The sequence below is a fragment of the Bombina bombina genome, chromosome 6 (assembly GCF_027579735.1).
Source record: "Bombina bombina isolate aBomBom1 chromosome 6, aBomBom1.pri, whole genome shotgun sequence".
NCBI classification, from domain to species: Eukaryota; Metazoa; Chordata; class Amphibia; order Anura; family Bombinatoridae; genus Bombina; species Bombina bombina.
This window is the reverse complement of record NC_069504.1, coordinates 859,876,103-859,900,046: the sequence shown is the minus strand read 5'-3', so window position 1 is coordinate 859,900,046 and position 23,944 is coordinate 859,876,103. Positions and strand designations below refer to the sequence as shown.

Below are 23,944 nucleotides of genomic sequence, written 5' to 3'. Positions count from 1 at the left end.
TTGGGTTTCTCACTGAAATTATGTACATACTATTTGTGCAATCATGACACAAATGGTTGTAAAAGCTTTTCCGGGATCCCCTTTGTTCAGAAATAGCATACTTGCATGGCTTTGCCATTGATTTTTGGTAATTAGAAGGTTGCTAATTATAGTTGTGCACAACAGTTCTGAAATTCCCGGCAGTGAAGGGGTTATTTAATTAGCTGGTAAGAAAATACTATATTAATGTAGGTATTACAATCCTACCTGACACCTCTCACCTCCATAATGCCCTCCTAAACAGCACTCTTACTCCCCCACCCACATTCATCCATGCCATCTTAGGTACTGACAGTCTGCCAGCATGCAGTTTAGGGCTTATTTTATTTTTTATTATTTGGATACAGTGTAGTGATCCCCTCAACCCTTCCACCTTCCTGATCCCTCCCAAACAGCTCTCTAACCCTCCCACTGGGGGCAGCCACCTTTGGTACTAGCAGCTGTCTGCCTGTATCTAATTTGTAAGATTTAATTTTTTTTAATTAATACAATTTTGTAAATATATATGTTTCTGTAGTGTAGTGCCCCCCCACCTCCCCCTCCACGGTTTCATTATGTAGGGTGCCCCCAAATCCCTGTTTCACCCCTTTTCTGTAGTGCAGTGCCTCATCACTCCCTTTCCCTTCAAAACATTTTTTCTGTGGGTAGGTTTCCTTCCACTCCCTATGTATGACCAATACTTTTCCTATTTACAGCTATTATATTACATTCAGAATGTGAAGTTGAAGCTGAGCAATGATAGAGAGGTCTTCTTTGATAAAAATGGTGACCCACCTGCAATATACGACATTGTGAATTGGCAACTGGGTGCAGATGGCATGTTGCAACATGTCAAGGTTGGAAGCTATGATACGACACTTGCTGATAGAAAATTAGTCATCAACAACAGTGCAGTGATGTGGGATTCTAGGTATGGCCAGGTATGCATTGTAGCACATCTGATCTTGTTAGCAATAGTCTGAGTATTTTTAGACTTGGATACAAATATGTTAGAGGCATTATACTCAGAAATGTTCTGTCATAGGAAAATCACTATTTAAGCATATATAAAATAAAAGCTATAAAAATTTAAAGGGACATGACACCAAAAGTTTTTCTTTCATGAGTCAGAGCATACAAATGTAAACAAATTTGTATTTTACTCCCATTATCATTTTTTTTTTTTTTTTGAAGTAGCAGTAATGCACTACTGGGAGCTAGCTGAACACATTGGTAAGCCAATCACAAGAGGCATATACTGTATGTGCAGCCACCAATCAGTAGCTAGCTCCCAGCTCCTGAGCCTACGTAGTTGTAAGCGATTGGAAACTTTTCATGATTCCATGCACAAATAATTAATCAAACAGTTAATATATATAAATTTATATATATATAAATGTGTTCTGTAATAGCTGCATACTTGGTAGCGATATACATTAAGTAAGATTCTCTCTCTCTCCTTGTAAAAGGATATGAAACCCAAAATAAGAAAAGAAAATTCTAATTTACTTCTATCAATTTTACTTTGTTCTTTTGAAATCTTTTATTGAAAAGCAGGGGTGTAAGCTTACATATATATATATATATATATATATATATATATATATATATACTGTGTGTATATATATACTGTACACAGAGAGAGGTAGGGGTCTCTCTCTCTCTCTCTCTCTCTCTATATATATATATATATATATATATATATATACATACATACATATATACACATATATATATACACAGTATCTCACAAAAGTGAGTACACCCCTCACATTTTTTAACTATTTTATTATATCTTTTCATGTGACAACACTGAAGAAATGACACTTTGCTACATTGTAAAGTTGTAAGTGTACAGCCTGTATAACAGTGTAAATTTGCTGTCCCCTCAAAATAACTCAACACACAGCCATTAATGTCTAAACCATTGGCAACAAAAGTGAGTACACCCCTAAGTGGAAATGTCCAAATTGGGCCCAATTAGCCATTTTCCCTCCCCGGTGTCATGTGACTTGTTAGTGTTACAAGGTCTCAGGTGTGAATGGGGAGCAGGTGTGTTAAATTTGGTGTTATCGCTCTCACACTATCTCATACTGGTCACTGGAAGTTCAACATGGCACCTCATGGCAAAGAACTCTATGAGGATCTGAAAAAATAATTTTTGCTCTACATAAAGATGGCATAGGCTATAAGAAGATTGCCAAGAGCCTGAAACTGAGCTGCAGCACGGTAGGCAAGACCATACAGCAGTTTCACAGGACAGGTTCAACTCAGAACAGGCCTCGCCATGGTCGACCAAAGAAGTTGAGTGCACGTGCTTAGCATCATATCCAAAGGTTGTCTTTGGGAAATAGACGTATGAGTGCTGCCAGCATTGCTGCAGAGGTTGAAGGAGAGGGGGTCAGCCTGTCAGTGCTTAGACCATATGCTGCACACTTCATCAAATTAGTCTGCATGGCTGTCGTCCCAGAAGGAAGCCTCTTCCAAAGATGATGCACAAGAAAGCCTGCAAACAGTGCTGAAGACAAGCAGACTAAGGATATGGATTACTGTAACCATGTCCTGTGGTCTGATGAGACCAAGATAAACTTATTTGGTTCAGATGGTGTCAAGCGTGTATGGTGGCAACAAGGTGAGGAGTACAGACAAGTGTGTCTTGCCTACAGTCAAGCATGGTGGTGGGAGTGTCATGGTCTGGGCCTGCATGACTGCTGCCGGCACTGGGGAGCTACAGTTCATTGAGGGAACCATGAATGCCAACATGTACTGTGACATACTGAAGCAGAGAATGATCCCCTCCCTTCGGAGACTGGGCCGCAGGGCAGTATTCCAACATAACGACCCCAAACACACCTTCAAGATGACCACTGCCTTTCTAAAGAAGCTAAGGGTAAAGGTAATGGACTGGCCAAGCATGTCTCCAGACCTAAACCCTATTAAACATCTGTGGGGCATCCTCAAATGGAAGGTGGGGGAGTGCAAAGTCTCTAACATCCACCAGCTCTGTGATGTTGTCATGGAGGAAAGGAAGAGGACTCCAGTGGCAACCTGTGAAGCTCTGGTGAGCTCCATGCTCAAGAGGGTTAAGGCAGTGCTGGAAAAAAATGGTGGCCACACAAAATATTCACACTTTGGGCCCAATTTGGACATTTCCACTTAAGGGTGTACTCACTTTTGTTGCCAACGGTTTAGACATTAATGGCTGTGTGTTGAGTTATTTTGAAGGGACAGCAAATTTACACTGTTATACAGGCTGTATGTACACTCACTACTTTACATTGTAGCAAAGTGTCATTTCTTCAGTGTCACATGAAAAGATATAATAAAATATTTACAAAAATGTGAGGGGTGTACTCACTTTTGTGAGATACTGTATATATATATACTTGCAAAAGGATATGAAACCCAAAATAAGAAAATTCTAATTTACTTCTATCAATTTTACTTTGTTCTTTTGGTATCTTTTGTTGAAAAGCAGGTGTGTAAGCTTAGGATCATTTCTGAGGCACTATATGGCAGCAGTTTTGCAAGAATATTACCCATTTGCAAGAGCAATAGAGGGCAGCATTATGTCCTGCCATGTTGTGCTTCAGATGCCTACCTAGGTATCTCTTCAGCAAAGAATACCATGGCAATGAAGCAAACATGATCATAGGAGTAAATTGAAAACTTTTTTTTTTTTTAAATTGTATGTTCTGTCTGAACCACAAAAGAAAATTTTGGGGTTTCAAATTAATTTAACACATATATAACTTTAAGAGTATTGCCTTTATGAAATGCTACACTTGTATTTCACTCTGCAGTTCTGTTTTTTTATAGCAGAGCTTATCTTGAAAGTGTCAGATGTAACATTCTCCGAGACAGATAGTGCTAGGCTCTAATGTGAGAATATTAATTTCTTATGAAAATACTCTTAGCTAGTTAAAATGCCAGCTAAATGAAATAATATGATTGACATAACACTAGACACGCCTGCAAAATCTATAGGTTTAATTATTAGAATTGCCAAGGGGGGGGGGCTAGGGAGTCTGCTAGGTAAAATTTTGGAGAGAAGTTTGATACAGCATCTGTGAGATTAGCTGCCTGAATCTTATTGAATTATGATGACTCTCAGCTATTGGGATTAACCTGCCTGTGTGCCACCGTACGCTGCAATTAATGCCTTATTTGAAAACCCAAAGATAAGTAAGGCATTTATAGTTTAATCACTGCTTAGTGTAGCCATTATGTTTTAATACATTTAGAAGCTGATAACTCATTTGTGTTTTTGCAATAAGTTCATAATAAACACAATTATTATTCTACTGCATTCTTGTGTGTCAGTTCTCTTTTTCAGTACTATAGCGAGACCTAATTTGCACTTTCCCCAGCGCCAGAACATAACACTATGTATGCTTTTCAAGAAAGGATAACAAAAGAGCAAAGCAAATTAGATAAAAGAAGAAAATTATAAAGTTGATTAAAATTGCATGCTCTGGGTGAGGTTACATATACGGCACAAGCTTCAGCTCAACTGCTGAAACCCATGCCGCCTGTAATTTCACCTCACACATCGGGGTATTACATAACCCCGCCTGCAGTTAATAAAGTGCCGTAAGTCGGATAAACTAGCGATGTCCAGAAATGAGCGTAAATACACATTTCTGGAGTCGACAGTGACTAACGGCACTTTAGAAACTGCCGGCCCCTAAGAAAAAAAAAAAAGGCCAAATCTCCCGTAAAAGTCTAAACCGCCTCCCAAAAATAAACCCGACACGTAAAACCCCTATATCCTTCATCAAACCCACATCGGAACTAATAATAAAAGTATTAACCCCTAAACCGACAACCCCCCACAACGCAATAAGCCTAATTAAACTATTAACCCCTAGGGGTCAATTTATTAAGGTGTGGACGAACTTGATGCGTATCATATCATGTCCACCGCACATCGATAAATGCTGACAGCATACATTGTCGGCATTTATCATTGCACCAGCAGTGGTGAAATGCTGGTGCAATGCCGCCCCCTGCAGATTCGCGGCCAATCGGCCGCTAGCAGGGGTGTCAATCAACCTGATCATATCCGATCGGGTTGATTGCTGTCCGCCACCTCAGAGGTGGCATCTGCTGCTTCATAAATCGACCCCCTAATCCACAATTCACCCACATCGCAATCTACCTAATAAAACTATTAACCCCTAACCCGCCATTAAAGGGCCATGATACCCAAATGTTGAAACACTTGAAAGTGATGCAGCATAGCTGTAAAAAGCTGACTAAAAAATATCACCTGAACATCTCTATGTAAAAAAGAAAGATATTTTACCTCAAAAATTCCTCAGTTGCCACATCCCATTGTAAAGGACTTCTAAGCAGCAAATCAGTATGTCAGCAGTAATACAGCTAAGGGAGTGAGCTTACGTGCACACTCATCTTATTTCCCTATTCAGTTTAAGGAAGTTTACTATGAAATCTCATGAGAGTTAAGTGAAATCTCATGAGATCACAGTAAAAGAGTTCATGACCTCAGCACTGTTGATGCTGATTGGCTGCTGTTCATTTCTTTCTTTCTTTCTTTTTTTTTTACCCTGCAGCTGGGCAGCAGCTGAAGTATATTTTTTTACACAGAACTTACTCTGCTGAGCTGAGGAAATTGTGAGGTAAAATATCTTCTTTTTTTACATAGAGATGCTCAGGTGATATTTTCCTCTCAGCTTTTTACAGTTATACTGCATCAGTTTCAAGTGATTTAGCATATGAGTATTATGTCCCTTTAACCCACATTGCAATAAACCTAATATAGTATATGAACCCCTCATCTGCCATTAACCCACATTGCAATAAAACTAATAAAGTATATTAACCCCTAACCCACCATTTAACCCACCTCGCAACAAACCTAATAAGGTATATTAACCCCTAACCCACCACTTAACCCACCTCGCAACAAACCTAATAAAACTATTAACCCCTAATCCGCCAAACCCACACAACGCAATAATCCTAATAAATCTATTAACCCCTAATCCGCCAAATCTCCACAATGCAAATAACTAATTAAATTGCTATGGCCCCTAACCTAACACCCCCTAAATTAACCCCAATTACCTAAATTAAAAAATACTAAGTTACAATTAAAATAAAAAAGATAACATTACTTAAAAAAAAAAATTAAATTAATCTAAGATTGCAAAAAATAAAAAAAGTCTAACATTACAAAAAAAATAAACCAAATTATCAAAAATTAAAAATTAAACCTAATCCCTATGAAAATGAATAAGCCCCCCCAAAATAAAAACACCCCCTAATCTAATGCTAAACTACCAATAGCCCTTAACAGGGCCTTTTGTAGGGCATTGCCCTAAGTTAAACAGCTCTTTTCCTTAAAAAAAAGTCCCCTTCTAACAGTAAAATCCCCCACCCACCAAACCCCCCAAAATAAAAAAACCTAACACTAAAAAATCCTAAACTACCCATTGCCCCTCAAGGGGCATTTGTATGGACATTGCCCTTAAAAGGGCATTCAGCTCTTTTACTGCCCTTAAAATGGCATTCAGGTCTTTTAAGAGTGCCCAGAAATCCCTAATCTAAAAAAACCCAAACCCCCTAAAAATAAAAAAAAGCCTAACTCTAACCCCCCAATTAGGTACTCACTGTTCCTGAAGTCCGGCGGAGAAGGTCCTGTTCCATGCAGGGGTGAAGTCTTCTTCCAAGCGGCAGACATCCTTCTTCCAAGCGGGGACCTCTTCCTTCTTTATCCAGGACCAAGCTGGCGCGGAGCAGAAATGAGCGGGGAGCAGTACCGGCGACCGCAGAGCCATGGAGCATGGAGGATCCTCTTCGTACGATCGCCACCCTACACTGAATGTTGAATTCAAGGTACGCATTTAAAAATGTTGTCCCTTGCATTCCTATTGGCTGATTTGATTCTACAAATACAAATCAGCCAATAAGATGAGAGCTACTAAAATCCTATTGGCTGTTCATTGCGATGTTGGTTAATGGCAGATTAGGGGTTAATATACTTTATTAGGTTAATTGCGATGTGGGTTAATGGTGGATTAGGGGTTAATATACTTTATTAGTTATTGCGGTGGGGGATTGCGGTTGACAGGTAGATAGATATTGCGCATGTGTTAGGTGTTAGTTAATATTTTCAGGCAGTTACGGGAGTTACGGTGCTCACATACTCAGCACAAGGCTTGCTGTGCCTGACTATGTGTGGTTAAAATGGAGTAAAATGTCTCCATTTTCGATGCCTAAGTCCTTGCGCTGAATATGTGATACTGATTAGCGATGCGGTTCTATGTTAGCTTATGGGAATAAAAATTGCAGCCGACGGGTGAAATATATATGTGCTGCATTTATATGCGGCGCGTATATGTGATAGCATCTTGCCCACTATCTGAATTGTGAAAGACTACTGCTTCTGCTGTACTGGCAGACAAGGACCCACCTCTTCAAGTATTCCAAGAAAACATTAGTCAATTCAGGACAGCAACATTCATTTGAAAAAAAATGCTAACACAATTGCCTTGTTTTAGATGAAACAAAGAAAAAAACAAAAAGCTGTACAAACCCAGACTGGCTCAATCCGTTGTAAAAGCGAGGAACTTTATTGAAAAACAATTAAAAACGCTATGTAACACACCATTAATAAGTAAGCAACGCTTGCTACATATTAAAATGTCAGAACAAGGCTACGACCTGGGGCCGTGTGACGTCACTGACGTGTTTCGGATACTCCTGTAATCATAGATAGTCACATACAGACTCATTCACCTTCATATACCTTCTGAAAACAGGTGGTAGCCTCATTCTGAACTTACTGTCAGAGTCATAATTAAAGAAACAAACACGTACATATTATATATCAATTGCACAATACTATATACCTGTATACTTATACGTATATTTCATTCAATTACATTTCTACTCTACTTATCTACCATATATATGAAATAATGTGATATAATCACTTGATTAAGTTAAATAGAAAGCTAAACATATATATATATATATATATATATATATATATATATACATGAATAGGTTCTCAACCTCCTTATCTATATCAATTAATTAATACAAAAGTAAGAATGATCAGGTAAAAATGGACAATGGACTCCGATATTTATCACCATCTCTAGATGAATTAATGAGTCATGTATATATATATATATATATATACACATTACTGTTAATCGCCAGGTTTGGAATAGACGTAATAATAATAATAATAATAATGTTAATTTTCTTGGGGGTAAAGCTATTACTTGGAACATAAATATAAATCTAAAGGTAAGGTCCACATCAGTTTATTCCCAATGATTTATTAAGTCAAACATGAAGTTAAACCCCTTGGGTAGGCGTGTCTGGAGCTTAAAGATCCAGAACTCCTCCCTTTGGTATAGGATCTTAGTCCGATCTCCTCCTCTCTTTGGGGTAAACACCCTCTCAATGGCCTGCCACTTAAAGAAATTAACACTTTTAGTATGCTTCAATATGAAGTGGGAAGCCAATGCAGAACATTCTCGCTCATTGTCTATGTTGGTGAGATGCTCTCTAATTTTGGACCTCACCTCCCTAGTGGTGAGGTCCACATACTGCAATTTGCAGTCTACACAAGAGATCAAATATGCCACGTAGCTCATAGAGCAGTTAATACATTAATACACCATCTTATTAATGGTGTGTTACATAGCATTTTTAATTGTTTTTCAATAAAGTTCCTCGCTTTTACAACGGATTGAGCCGGTCTGTGTTTGTACAGCTTTTTGTTTGCATTCATTGGAGATACCCATAGGGCTCAGCTGTTTGCCAGAGTGGAGGAGGGGACACAGCGGCGAGGATTGCCTTGGGCTATATGCCGGAAAGAAGGAGGAGACATGGGCCTCTATTTATCAAGCTGTCTACTTACCTGCATTCGCCGGCACCAATACGCTCGCCTAAGCTCGCCTAACATCGCCGCCGCGGACCTGAATACGTTTGCCAAATTTATCAAGAAAGCTATCAAAAAGCCGCGCACCAAGTATGGTGCGATGAGCAGCAGACTGTTGTTAACTAACAGTCATCGATCTCGCTGCTCTGCGGCTTATTCGCAGCTTTCTTGCTATACTGTCACTAAGCACTCACACTATACTATACTGTTTTATCCCCTATACCGCCGCTCCCGGAGCCCCCCGCAACTAAATAAAGTTATTAACCCCTAAACCGCTGCTCCCGGACCCCGCCGCAACTATAATAAATATATTAACCTCTAAACCACCGCTCCCGGACCCAGCCGCAACTATAAAAAATATATTAACCCCTAAACCGCTGCTCCCGGACCCCGCCGCCACCTACATTATACCTATTAACCCCTAATCTGCCGCCCCCTATACCGCCACCACCTACATAAAGTTATTAACCCCTATCCTGCCGATCCCGGACCCCGCCGCAACTAAATAAATTGTCAGAGTCATAATTAAAGAAACAAACACGTACATATTATATATCAATTGCACAATACTATATACCTGTATACTTATACGTATATTTCATTCAATTACATTTCTACTCTACTTATCTACCATATATATGAAATAATATGATATAATCACTTGATTAAGTTTTTGTTTTTATATTTACATTTATATCATCTATTAAATAGAAAGCTAAACATATATATATATATATATATATATATACATGAATAGGTTCTCAACCTCCTTATCTATATCAATTAATTAATACAAAAGTAAGAATGATCAGGTAAAAAATGGACAATGGACTCCGATATTTATCACCATCTCTAGATGAATTAATGAGTCATGTATATATATATATATATATATACACATTACTGTTAATCGCCAGGTTTGGAATAGACGTAATAATAATAATAATAATAATAATAATGTTCATTTTCTTGGGGGTAAAGCTATTACTTGGAACATAAATGGCGATAAATCTAAAGGTAAGGTCCACATCAGTTTATTCCCAATGATTTATTAAGTCAAACATGAAGTTAAACCCCTTGGGTAGGCGTGTCTGGAGCTTAAAGATCCAGAACTCCTCCCTTCGGTATAGGATCTTAGTCCGATCTCCTCCTCTCTTTGGGGTAAACACCCTCTCAATGGCCTGCCACTTAAAGAAATTAACACTTTTAGTATGCTTCAATATGAAGTGGGAAGCCAATGCAGAACATTCTCGCTCATTGTCTATGTTGGTGAGATGCTCTCTAATTCTGGACCTCACCTCCCTAGTGGTGAGGTCCACATACTGCAATTTGCAGTCTACACAAGAGATCAAATATGCCACGTAGCTCATAGAGCAGTTAATACATTAATACACCATCTTATTAATGGTGTGTTACATAACATTTTTAATTGTTTTTCAATAAAGTTCCTCGCTTTTACAACGGATTGAGCCGGTCTGTGTTTGTACAGCTTTTTGTTTGCATTCATTGGAGATACCCATAGGGCTCAGCTGTTTGCCAGAGTGGAGGAGGGGACACATTGGCGAGGATTGCCTTGGGCTATATGCCGGAAAGAAGGAGGAGACATGGGCCTCTATTTATCAAGCTGTCTACTTACCTGCATTCGCCGGCACCAATACGCTCGCCTAAGCTCGCCTAACATCGCCGCCGCGGACCTGAATACGTTTGCCAAATTTATCAAGAAAGCTGTCAAAAAGCCGCGCACCAAGTATGGTGCGATGAGCAGCAGACTGTTGTTAACTAACAGTCATCGATCTCGCTGCTCTGCGGCTTATTCGCAGCTTTCTTGCTATACTGTCACTAAGCACTCACACTATACTATACTGTTTTACCCCCTATACCGCCGCTCCCGGAGCCCCCCGCAACTAAATAAAGTTATTAACCCGTAAACCGCTGCTCCCGGCCCCCGCCGCAACTATAATAAATATATTAACCTCTAAACCACCGCTCCCGGACCCAGCCGCAACTATAATAAATATATTAACCCCTAAACCGCTGCTCCCGGACCCCACCGCCACCTACATTATACCTATTAACCCCTAATCTGCCGCCCCCTATACCGCCGCCACCTACATAAAGTTATTAACCCCTATCCTGACGATCCCGGACCCCGCCGCAACTAAATAAATTGTTTAACCCCTAAACCGCCGCTCCCGAAGCCCACCGCCACCTACATTATGCATATTAACCCCTATCCTGCCCCCCCTACATCGCCACCACTATAATAAAGTAATTAACCCCTAAACCTAAGTCTAACCCTAACCCTAATACCCACTAACTTAAATATAATTAAAATAAATCTAAATAAATATTACTATTATTAACTAACGGCTAGATTTGGAGTTTGGCGGTAGATGGGTTGTTAACGCTACGCAGGCTTTTTTCTGGCCGCACCATAAAATTAACTCTGGTATCGAGAGTCCAAAAAAATGCTGCGTTAGGCTCCAAAAAAGGAGCGTAGAGCATTTTTACCGCAACTTAAACTCTCGATACCAGAGTTGCTTACGCAAGCGGCCAGCCTCAAAAACGTGCTCGTGCACGATTCCCCCATAGGAAACAATGGGGCTGTTTGAGCTGAAAAAAAACCTAACACCTGCAAAAAAGCCGCGTTCAGCTCCTTACGCGGCCCCATTGTTTCCTATGGGGAAACACTTCCTACGTCTGCACCTAACACCCTAACATGTACCCCGAGTCTAAACACCCCTAACCTTACACTTATTAACCCCTAATCTGCCGCCCCCGCTATCGCTGACCCCTGCATATTATTTTTAACCCCTAATCTGCCGCTCCGTAAACCGCCGCTACTTACATTATAGCTATGTACCCCTAATCTGCTGCCCCTAACACCGCCGACCCCTATATTATATTTATTAACCCCTAATCTGCCCCCCTCAACGTCGCCTCCACCTGCCTACACTTATTAACCCATAATCTGCCGAGCGGACCGCACCGCTACTATAATAAAGTTATTAACCCCTAATCCGCATCACTAACCCTATCATAAATAGTATTAACCCCTAATCTGCCCTCCCTAACATCACCGACACCTAACTTCAATTATTAACCCCTAATCTGCCGACCGGAGCTCACCGCTACTATAATAAATGGATTAACCCCTAAAGCTAAGTCTAACCCTAACACTAACACCCCCCTAACTTAAATATAATTTAAATCTAACGAAATTAATTAACTCTTATTAAATAAATTATTCCTATTTAAAGCTAAATACTTACCTGTAAAATAAATCCTAATATAGCTACAATATAAATTATAATTACATTGTAGCTATTTTAGGATTAATATTTATTTTACAGGCAACTTTGTAATTATTTTAACCAGGTACAGTAGCTATTAAATAGTTAAGAACTATTTAATAGTTACCTAGTTAAAATAATCACAAAATTACCTGTAAAATAAATCCTAACCTAAGTTACAATTAAACCTAACACTATACTATCAATAAATAAATTAAATACAATTCCTACAAATAACTACAATGAAATAAACTAACTAAAGTACAAAAAATAAAAAAGAACTAAGTTACAAAAAATAAATTTTTTTTTACAAACATCAGAAAAATATTACAACAATTTTAAACTAATTACACCTACTCTAAGCCCCCTAATAAAATAACAAAGACCCCCAAAATAAAAAATGCCCTACCCTATTCTAAATAAAAAAAGTTAAAAGCTCTTTTACCTTACCAGCCCTGAACAGGGCCCTTTGCGGGGCATGCCCCAAGAAATTCAGCTCTTTTGCCTGTAAAAAAAACATACAATACCCCCCCCCAACATTACAACCCACCACCCACATACCCCTAATCTAACCCAAACCCCCCTTAAATAAACCTAACACTAAGCCCCTGAAGATCTTCCTACCTTGTCTTCACCTCACCAGGTATCACCGATCCGTCCTGGCTCCAAAATCTTCATCCAACCCAAGCGGGGGCTGGCGATCCATCATCCGGTGCTGAAGAGGTCCAGAAGAGGCTCCAAAGTCTTCCTCCTATCCGGCAAGAAGAGGACATCCGGACCGGCAAACATCTTCATCCAAGCGGCATCTTCTATCTTCTTCCATCCGGTGCGGAGCGGGTCCATCTTGAAGCAGCCGACGCGGATCCATCCTCTTCTTCCGGCGACTCCCGACGAATGACGGTTCCTTTAAGGGACGTCATCCAAGATGGCGTCCCTCGAATTCCGATTGGCTGATAGGATTCTATCAGCCAATCGGAATTAAGGTAGGAATATTCTGATTGGCTGATGGAATCAGCCAATCAGAATCAAGTTCAATCCGATTGGCTGATCCAATCAGCCAATCAGATTGAGCTCGCATTCTATTGGCTGTTCCGATCAGCCAATAGAATGCGAGCTCTATCTGATTGGCTGATTGGATCAGCCAATCGGATTGAACCTGATTCTGATTGGCTGATTCCATCAGCCAATCAGAATATTCCTACCTTAATTCCGATTGGCTGATAGAATCCTATCAGCCAATCGGAATTCGAGGGACGCCATCTTGGATGACGTCCCTTAAAGGAACCGTCATTCGTCGGGAGTCGCCGGAAGAAGAGGATGGATCCGCGTCAGCTGCTTCAAGATGGACCCGCTCCGCACCGGATGGAAGAAGATAGAAGATGCCGCTTGGATGAAGATGTTTGCCGGTCCGGATGTCCTCTTCTTGCCGGATAGGAGGAAGACTTTGGAGCCTCTTCTGGACCTCTTCAGCACCGGATGATGGATCGCCAGCCCCCGCTTGGGTTGGATGAAGATTTTGGAGACAGGACGGATCGGTGATACCTGGTGAGGTGAAGACAAGGTAGGAAGATCTTCAGGGGCTTAGTGTTAGGTTTATTTAAGGGGGGTTTGGGTTAGATTAGGGGTATGTGGGTGGTGGGTTGTAATGTTGGGGGGGGGGTATTGTATGTTTTTTTTACAGGCAAAAGAGCTGAATTTCTTGGGGCATGCCCCGCAAAGGGCCCTGTTCAGGGCTGGTAAGGTAAAAGAGCTTTTAACTTTTTTTATTTAGAATAGGGTAGGGCATTTTTTATTTTGGGGGTCTTTGTTATTTTATTAGGGGGCTTAGAGTAGGTGTAATTAGTTTAAAATTGTTGTAATATTTTTCTGATGTTTGTAAAAAATTTTTTATTTTTTGTAACTTAGTTCTTTTTTATTTTTTGTACTTTAGTTAGTTTATTTCATTGTAGTTATTTGTAGGAATTGTATTTAATTTATCTATTGATAGTGTAGTGTTAGGTTTTATTGTAGGTAATTGTAGGTATTTTATTTAATTAATTTAATGATAGTATAGTGTTAGGTTTAATTGTAACTTAGGTTAGGATTTATTTTACAGGTAATTTTGTGATTATTTTAACTAGGTAACTATTAAATAGTTCTTAACTATTTAATAGCTATTGTACCTGGTTAAAATAATTACGAAGTTGCCTGTAAAATAAATATTAATCCTAAAATAGCTACAATGTAATTGTTATTTATATTGTAGCTATATTAGGATTTATTTTACAGGTAAGTATTTAGCTTTAAATAGGAATAATTTATTTAATAAGAGTTAATTAATTTTGTTAGATTTAAATTATATTTAAGTTAGGGGGGTGTTAGTGTTAGACTTAGCTTTAGGGGTTAATCCATTTATTATAGTAGCGGTGATCTCCGGTCGGCAGATTAGGGGTTAATGTTTGAAGTTAGGTGTCGGCGATGTTAGGGAGGGCAGATTAGGGGTTAATACTATTTATGATAGGGTTAGTGATGCGGATTAGGGGTTAATAACTTTATTATAGTAGCGGTGCGGTCCGCTCGGCAGATTAGGGGTTAATAAGTGTAGGCAGGTGGAGGCGACGTTGAGGGGGGCAGATTAGGGGTTAATAAATATAATATAGGGGTCGGCGGTGTTAGGGGCAGCAGATTAGGGGTACATAGCTATAATGTAGGTGGCGGCGCTTTGCGGTCGGCAGATTAGGGGTTAATTATTGTAAGTAGCTGGCGGCGACGTTGTGGGGGGCAGGTTAGGGGTTAATAAATATAATACAGGGGTCGGCGGGGTTAGGGGCAGCAGATTAGGGGTACATAAGTATAACGTAGGTGGCGGTCGGCAGATTAGGGGTTAAAAAAAAAAATTGAGTGGCGGCGATGTGGGGGGACCTCAGTTTAGGGGTACATAGGTAGTTTATGGGTGTTAGTGTACTTTAGGGTACAGTAGTTAAGAGCTTTATGAACCGGCGTTAGCCCAGAAAGCTCTTAACTCCTGCTTTTTTTCTGCGGCTGGAGTTTTGTCGTTAGAGCTCTAACGCTCACTGCAGAAACGACTCTAAATACCGGAGTTAGGAAGATCCCATTGAAAAGATAGGATACGCAATTGACGTAAGGGGATCTGCGGTATTGAAAAGTCGCGGCTGAAAAGTGAGCGTTAGACCCTATTTTCAGTGACTCCAAATACCGGCGGTAGCCTAAAACCAGCGTTAGGAGCCTCTAACGCTGGTTTTCACGGCTACCGCCAAACTCCAAATCTAGCCGTAAATTATTCCTATTTAAAACTAAATACTTACCTATAAAATAAACCCTAAGATAGCTACAATATAATTAATAATTACATTATAGCTATTTTAGGATTTATTTTTATTTTACAGGCAACTTTGTATTTATTTTAACTAGGTACAATAGTTATTAAATAGTTATTAACTATTTAATAACTACCTAGCTAAAATAAATACCTGTAAAATAAAACCTAACCTAAGTTACAATTACACATAACACTACACTATCATTAAATTAATTACATAAATTAACTACAATTAATTAAAACTAATTACAATTAAATAAAATTAACTAAAGTACAAAAAAACAAACACTAAATTATAGAAAATAAAAAAAATTACAAGAATTTTAAACTAATTACACTTAATCTAAGCCTCCTAATAAAATTAAAAAGCCCCCCAAAATAAAAAAATTCCCTACCCTATACTAAATTACAAATAGCCCTTAAAAGGGCCTTTTGAGGGGCATTGCCCCAAAGTAATCAGCTCTTTTACCTGTATAAAAAGAAATTCAATCCCCCAACATTAAAACCCACCACCCACACACACAACCCTACTCTAAAACCCACCCAAACCCCCCTTAAAAAAACCTAGCACTAACCCCCTGAAGATCACCCTACCTTGAGCCGTCTACACCCAGCCGGGCACAAGTGGACCTCCAGACCGGCAGAAGTCTTCATCCTATACGAGCAGAAGAGGACATCCAGACCGGCAGAAGTCTTCATCCAGGCGGCATCTTCTATCTTCATCCATCCGGAGCGGAGTGGGTCCATCTTCAATCCATCCGACACGGAGCATCCTCTTCCATTGACGTCCTAACACTGAATGAAGGTTCCTTTAAATGACGTCATCCAAGATTGCGTCTCTTGAATTCCGATTGGCTAATAGGATTCTATCAGCCAATCGGAATTAAGGTAGGAAAAATCCTATTGGCTGATGCAATCAGCCAATAGGATTGAAGTTCAATCCTATTGGCTGATCCAATCAGCCAATAGGATTGAGCTTGCATTCTATTGGCTGTTCCAATCAGCCAATAGAATGCAAGCTCAATCATATTGGCTGATTGCATCAGCCAATAGGATTTTTCCTACCTTAATTCCGATTGGCTGATAGGATTCTATCAGCCAATCGGAATTCAAGGGACGCCATCTTGGATGACGTCACTTAAAGGACCAGTCATTTGGCCGTCGGATGAAGAGGATGCGCTGCATCGGATGTCTTGAAGATGGACCCGCTCCGCTCCGGAAGGATGAAGATAGAAGATGCCGCCTGGATGAAGACTTCTACTGGTCAGGAGGTCCTCTTCTGGCCAGATAGGATGAAGACTTCGGACCCTCTGGAGGACCACTTGTGCCCGGCTGGGTGAAGACGGCTCAAGGTAGGGTGATCTTCAAGGGGGTAGTGTTAGGTTTTTTTAAGGGGGATTGGGTGGGTTTTAGAGTAGGGTTGGGTGTGTGGGTGGTGGGTTTTAATGTTGGGGGTATTGTATTTTTTTTTTACAGGTGAAAGAGCTGATTACTTTGGGGCAATGCCCCACAAAAGGCCCTTTTAAGGGCTATTTGTAATTTAGTATATGGTAGGGAATTTAATTATTTTGGGGGGCTTTTTTATTTTATTGGGGGATTAGATTAGGTGTAATTAGTTTAAAATTCTTGTAATTCTTTTTTTTTCTCTGTAATTTAGTGTTTGTTTTTTTCGTAATTTAGTTTATTTAATTTAATTGTAATTAATTGTAGGTAGTTTAGGTAATTAGTTTAATGATAGTGTAGTGTTAGGTGTAATTGTAACTGAGGTTAGGGTTTATTTTACAGGTACTTTTGTACTATTTTAGCTAGGTAGTTATTAAATAGTTAATAACTATTTAATAACTATTCTACCTAGTTAAAATAAATTCAAAGTTGCCTGTAAAATAAATATAAATCCTAAGCTAGCTACCATGTAACTATTAGTTATATTGTAGCTAGCTTAGGGTTTATTTTACAGGTTAGTTTTAAATAGGATTAATTTATTTAATTATGGTAAATTTATTTTGTTTAATTTAAATTATATTTAAGTTACGGGGGGTTAGACTTAGGTTTAGACTTAGGTTTAGGGGTTAATAAATTTAATATAGTAGTGGCGACGTTGGGGTCGGAAGATTAGGGGTTTATAAATGTAGGTAGGTGTCGGCGATGTTAGGGACGGCACATTAGGGGTTAATAAAAATTAACTAGTGTTTGCGAGGTGGGAGTGCGGTGGTTTAGGGGTTAATACATTTATTAAAGTGGCGGCGATGTCCGGTCGGCAGATTATGGGTTAAACATTTTATTTAAGTGTTTGCAATGTGGAGGGGAGGGCTCGGTTTAGGTGTTAATAGGTAGTTTATGGGTGTTAGTGTACTTTGTAGCACTTTAGTTAAGAGTTTTATGTTCCGGCGTTAGCCCATAAAACTCTTAACTACTGACTTTTAAATGCGGTAGGAGTCTTGACAGGAGAGGGTCTACCACTCACTTCTTCCAAGACTCGTAATACCGGCGTTAGGCAAATCCCATTAAAAAGATAGGATACGCAATTGACGTAAGGGGATTTGCGGTAAGCTCGAGTCGCGGAAGAAAAGTGAGCGGTACACCTGTACCTGCCAGACTCATAATACCAGCGGGCATTAAAATGCAGCGTTGGGACATCTCAACGCTGCTTTTTAAGGCTAACGCAAGACTCGTAATCTAGCCGAAAGTGTTTTTTTTTTTGCAGCTAGCTCCCAGTAGCATTTCTGCTCCTGCTCTTGATATATTGATAGGAAATGGAAGCTTAAAAATGCTTGATGATGAAATGCAAGTATCTTTATCTAATATTCCACCAGATATTCAGCAACTGTGTTCATCCCATCAACCTCATACATCCCATTAAAATAGTAAGTAGCTATTGGTGTTATTAAAAAAAATAAAAATAATTCTTGCCCATACTTACATACTGTTACTTGTAAATACATTTTGTTATTATATAATTTATGTATCTGTCTGTATCTCTTAAAACAAGTTAGTTTAACCTCCTGTTTGCTTGTACAACGGAACTACTGTGTCGTGAAATGATGTAGGTCTAAAAAGTGTGCCACCAACATGAAAAGTTTGGAAAGCTCTGCTCTAAATGGATTGGGAAACTAAGACTGTTTCTGAAATGATAAAGTACATTGTGGCTTATGTTAGCTTATGGCTAAGGTGCAGTTGTTTTAGATACTATATCAATGCGGCAAGACTCAGGAGAATAAATCGTTATCAATGATGGTGAAATATATGGAGGACTGTGTTGCTGCAGTATAAAAATATAGTTGTAACAGCTAGTACTACAAAGACTGCTATTTTTCATACTCTCATCCAATCAAACCCTTCCGACTGGGCATGGGCCCTATGCCCAACAACAAGTGACTGAATTAGTAAGCAGGAATTATTATTATTATTATCGGTTATTTGTAGAGCGCCAACAGATTCTGCAGCGCTAATCTACCACAACTAGAAATAACACAAGCCCCGCCAAACCAAGATACAACAAAACATGTTAATTCACATGGTATTATATGTAAGACATAACTTTTCAAGGTCTGCACCCAAATATTGACACATATGGTGACACATATAAAAGTTATCTAAGAGAAAACTAGATGTACAAGGACGTGTGGTACATATGATGTATACTTTTTTAGAGGGTGCCAATAGACACCCACCATCTGAGCAATCATGTGCTGGATTTATATATATAAAAATGATAAGCATACTAAACAGTTTACCTAACGTTATTAACCTTGTGGGTAAATATGGCACAAGAAAACACAATTATACAAATAGGAATCATAACACATGAGCAGCCATGTCTCTAAGAAGTGGGTGAACTTAGTGATAAGATAAGTATATAAGTCTAGAGTCTTTAAATGGAAAATAGTTCCAAACCGTGTAACAGCACACTTAGGAGTTAGAATTATACCATATAATAGCTGCTCTAGAGCCGCTGTTAAGCCATGTAATAGATTTACAGTGGAAAATTCCAATGAAAACTATTTATGGTAATCTCTTATGAAAGCTATACATTTGTTGTGATGTATATTAATGGAAACTATAACATTTATCAAAAGAATTCAAGATAAAGGGGCCCATTTATCAAGCTCCGGATGGAGCTTGAGGGCCCGTGTTTCTGGCGAGCCTGCACGCTCGCCAGAAACAGCAGTTATAACTTATAAAGCAGCGGTCTAAAGACCGCTGCTCCATAACCTGTCCGCCTACTCTGTGGAGACGGACAGACATCGCTGCAATTCAACCCGATCGCGTTGATTGACACCCCCCTGCTGGTGGCCGATTGGCCGTAAATCTGCAGGGGGTGGCATTGCACCAGCAGCTCACAAAAGCTGCTGGTGAAATGCTGAATACGGAGAGCGTATTGCTCTCCGCATTCAGCGAGGTCTGGAGTGTGGATCAGGTCCGCCAGACCTTTGATAAATATCCCCCAAAGAACGTAGTTAATTTTGTATTATTACTGTGATATTAGTATCTATGTATAGCTAGTAAAATAAAAGACCACATTAAAGAGTCGCCTCTAGGTTGAATACTTAAAGTTATTAGGCAAGTAGTACAAAAAACTGAATGATTATATCAGGTTGAAAAAAGGCCCTAATATATGTACATATACTCACACATACACACGTATATATATATATATATATATATATATATATACACATCTATGTAACTTAGCCTCAGTAGATTACTACAACAAACCTTGGGTACAATAATAACAAAACAATTAGCATTGAATATTTTTAACTTTTCTATGATAACATTACCTAACAAACTGTTAAAAGAAGAAATGAATATAGGTTATAGGTCCTAACTTATTGATTGTTGTGGTAATGTATCGCTCAAATATTAAATGCCATCATAAAAGTGCTACAAGGTATCCAACCATATGAGTATGGTAAATTTGTGAAAAAATTATTTTAACTTATGTCAGCCCCTTTCATGTCTCATAGAAAGTAAACTGATGCCAATTTTCAACAAGTGGTACCAAAAGACTTCTGAGATACTTGCTTGCAATAAGTCTCCCAGCACCATTGGATGTCGATAATCTTGACTCCCAAACCTCCATGACTGCCACAAATTGGAATCATTAGTAAAGATGGCGGGACCTGAATCTCGCTTCTGCGCCCCCTTCAATATCTCAAAAAGAGATTGAAGCAAACACATGTTCACAGCTAAGGAGTCTTGTACGTTATGGCCAAACATGAATCTTGTAGCAGTGTAACTATTCTCCTGACCATAAGGCTTCTGTATATCATTCATGGCCGTCACTCCTGGCTTTATATCACATACCTCAAAGCAAGATTGGATGCCAGTATTCACATTAATATGTTGATAAGTGTCCAGAGTGAAGTCTGCTTGCTGGGTCATCATATTTGCAGAAGTCCCCTCAGCACGGTCCTCAACCAATAAATAATTCAAAAAAGCCCTCTCCAGTTCTCTTTCAAGTAATTTAAAGTGCTGATCAAGCAAAGCCCCAAGTGATGAAGTGATAAGCTCTATTTGCGGGTCAATTATTGCTGGCAGCGTATTTTCTCCTTTGGTTATTTAAGATAAGCTTGAAAGTTGCGGAGTCGCAACTATTCTAATACCTGAGGCCCCTTATGTTTGCAGATTAGGCTTCAGTTTAATAATCACGGCTGTGGAGCGGTCAAAGAGTCACTTCAAGTCTAGGTTTGGTGGCCGTTATCAATCGCGTAGTGATGTCTGTGTGCCGCGAGTTGCGGCTATCAAAATATAAGTGCTGGTCTGGCTTGCATGTTAGGCCACAATGGCGGGTCGCTCCTCTGTCTTAAAACTTGTGTGTAACGGCTTCCCAGGAGGATCCCCCTTGAACTTAGGTGATGAGTAGGGAGATAGAAATGTGAAGATCTGTCTCTGACTCCTCAGTTTAGTTCCTTTAGCTTGTGCTTGCACGGAGCTCACATGTTGTTTCTCGGCCAGCTCCGCCCCCATTCATTATAGATTTAATGAATGTAGACCTTATATTGATACATACATTTAAAATGCCTTCAGTGGTCTTTCAGAGTATATTGCAAATGCGCAACTTAATAGAATTATTCCAAACCATAATATACCCAAACATGTCAATAAAGACAATTTTTGTAGTTTATCAACATCCTTTGTGTGTTGAATGTGATGTACCCATGTTGTTGCCGAAAGTGCAAAACCCTTGGTCAGGAGGATTCTGATTGCCAAAGTTATTGCTGTCCATGCATTGTATGTGCGTTTTTCCTGATACATGACTGGATCAGATCTGAACTTTTCCCAATGCGAAAAAATTTGGTAAGTCTTGGATTGTGATAAAAAAAACAGTTCAAGAGCCAAAAAAAGCTGCTGATAAACAGAATAAGAAGGATTAGAATTGACTCCAAAATTAGATAGTTGAAGTAAATTTGCATTATCTGAATTATGAAAGTTTAATGTTTAATTACTACCCTTTAATGTCCTCTTATCAATACGATCAGCTTATATTATTTTTATAAGTGTACATGTAATTTGTAGTTCAATAATTTTTTACTCTTCAGCATCCCCACATTATAGGTGGATAAGGGAAGGGACACTCTTTTATTTATGTACTGAGAATTTTAACAACACTTTAAAATTAAATGTGCATTCACCTTATAGATTATAGATCTTTTTTTACATTATCCTAGGCTCCTACCTCTGTCTGCAATGAGAATTGTCCCTCAGGTTTCAGAAGGGTAGTTATAAGGGGTGCACCCATCTGTTGCTTCCGATGTGTTCCATGTCCCCCAGAAGAGATATCCAACCAGACAGGTGAGCCTGAGTAGATAATAATATAACTGTCTTTCAAAATGTAATTCATAACTAATGAATTTATGATTGTTTCTTTTAGGCTCAGTCGATTGTATCAAGTGTCCAAAAGATAAGTGGCCAAATCAGGAGAAAGATAAATGCCTCCCAAAGATAATTGAATTCCTTTCCTTTGAAGATACATTGGGGGCTACACTAGTCGCTATCAGCATCACCTCTTCTATGGTTCCAGTTTGCATCTTTGGACTTTTTATTTTTTACAAAGCTACTCCTATAGTCAGAGCAAACAATTACTATCTCAGCTGTATTTTGCTGGTTTCCTTGACTCTTTGCTTCCTCTGCTCTTTGGCTTTCATTGGTTACCCAAAACCTTTGACATGTCTTCTGCAGCAGGCAGCATTCGGTGTGGCCTTTGCCCTTTGCATCTCATGTATCTTGGCCAAAACCATTATGGTTGTTTTTGCATTCATGGCCACCAAACCTGGAAGCAGGCTTAGAAAATGGGCCAGCCCTTACTTCTCCTACATGATCATTGCATTATGCTCTTTCTTACAACTCCTGTTATGTATATGCTGGTTATTCTTCTCTCCCCCTTTTGTAGAATATAATACTCAAACTGAACCTGGGCTCATCATAATGGAATGCAATGAGAATTCTACCACTGCCTTCTGGTGTATGCTGGGATATCTTGGCTTCCTGGCTAGTTTTAGCTTTATTGTTGCCTTCTTGGCCAGACATCTCCCAGACAGCTTTAATGAAGCAAAATTCATCACTTTCAGCATGTTGGCCTTTTTATGCGTTTGGACGTCCTTTATCCCAGCCTCCCTTAGTGCACGTGGCAAGTACATTGTGGCAATGGAGGTTTTTGCCATCCTATCTTCTAGCTGGGCTCTTGTGGGCTGTATGTTTGTGCCAAAGTGTTTCATCATATTGTTCAAACCCAGCATGAATTCAAAGGAACATCTAATGGGGAAAGTAAGGGGTTAAAGTTCAACACAATCATAATAAGTTGCTAAAGTAATCAGACATTTTATTTGCACAAGTGTTCAAAACATGTGTGTACTAATTTAACTTTATGGTAAATCTCTATGAGATTAAGCTTTTATACGCTAGATATCTGCTTTTCTAAGTGGAACATACTGTGGATATCATAAAGCAGTATGCAACTTTCATTTCCATGCATATGATTTGGAAGAGTAAGAAGAATAGATTAGAATGACCATGGGTAGTTTGGAAGCAAAAATATCATTCACTTTAAAGGTTAGCAATTGAATACAATATATGTGCATTAAAATGTTAAAAAGAACATGAAAACCTTACACATGATTCAAATAGAATGTAAAAATTGACTTTGATTTATTTGTACCATTTGTTTAGGAACATACCTACGTAGACTCAGCACTATGTGGCAGCCGTTTTGCAACAATGTTTTTAATAATGTAATACATTTTGCAAACACTGCTGCTACTAGTGCTTACTAGTTTATTTCAACTGCTGCCACTCTACACTCTGTACACTCTATCTAAATCATTAAAAAAATCTGTGTCTCTTTAAGTAAACCTAAAATCAAATCCCACACTTCAGTGTTCAATCCCACTG

At 39.1% G+C, this 23,944-nt stretch overlaps 1 protein-coding gene across 1 annotated transcript in view; it reads left to right on the top strand.

Annotated features, from left to right (window-relative positions):
• LOC128664691 (extracellular calcium-sensing receptor-like) overlaps nt 1–23,545 on the top strand; it is a 31,558-nt gene extending 8,013 nt beyond the window's left edge. Inside the window, exons 5-8 of the mRNA XM_053719500.1 lie at nt 735–959; nt 22,225–22,348; nt 22,428–23,320; nt 23,459–23,545. Coding sequence (XP_053575475.1) covers nt 735–959; nt 22,225–22,348; nt 22,428–23,320; nt 23,459–23,545 — 1,329 coding nt within the window. The remainder of the gene's footprint in view (nt 1–734; nt 960–22,224; nt 22,349–22,427; nt 23,321–23,458) is intronic.
• Nucleotides 23,546–23,944: the final 399 nt, after the last annotated feature.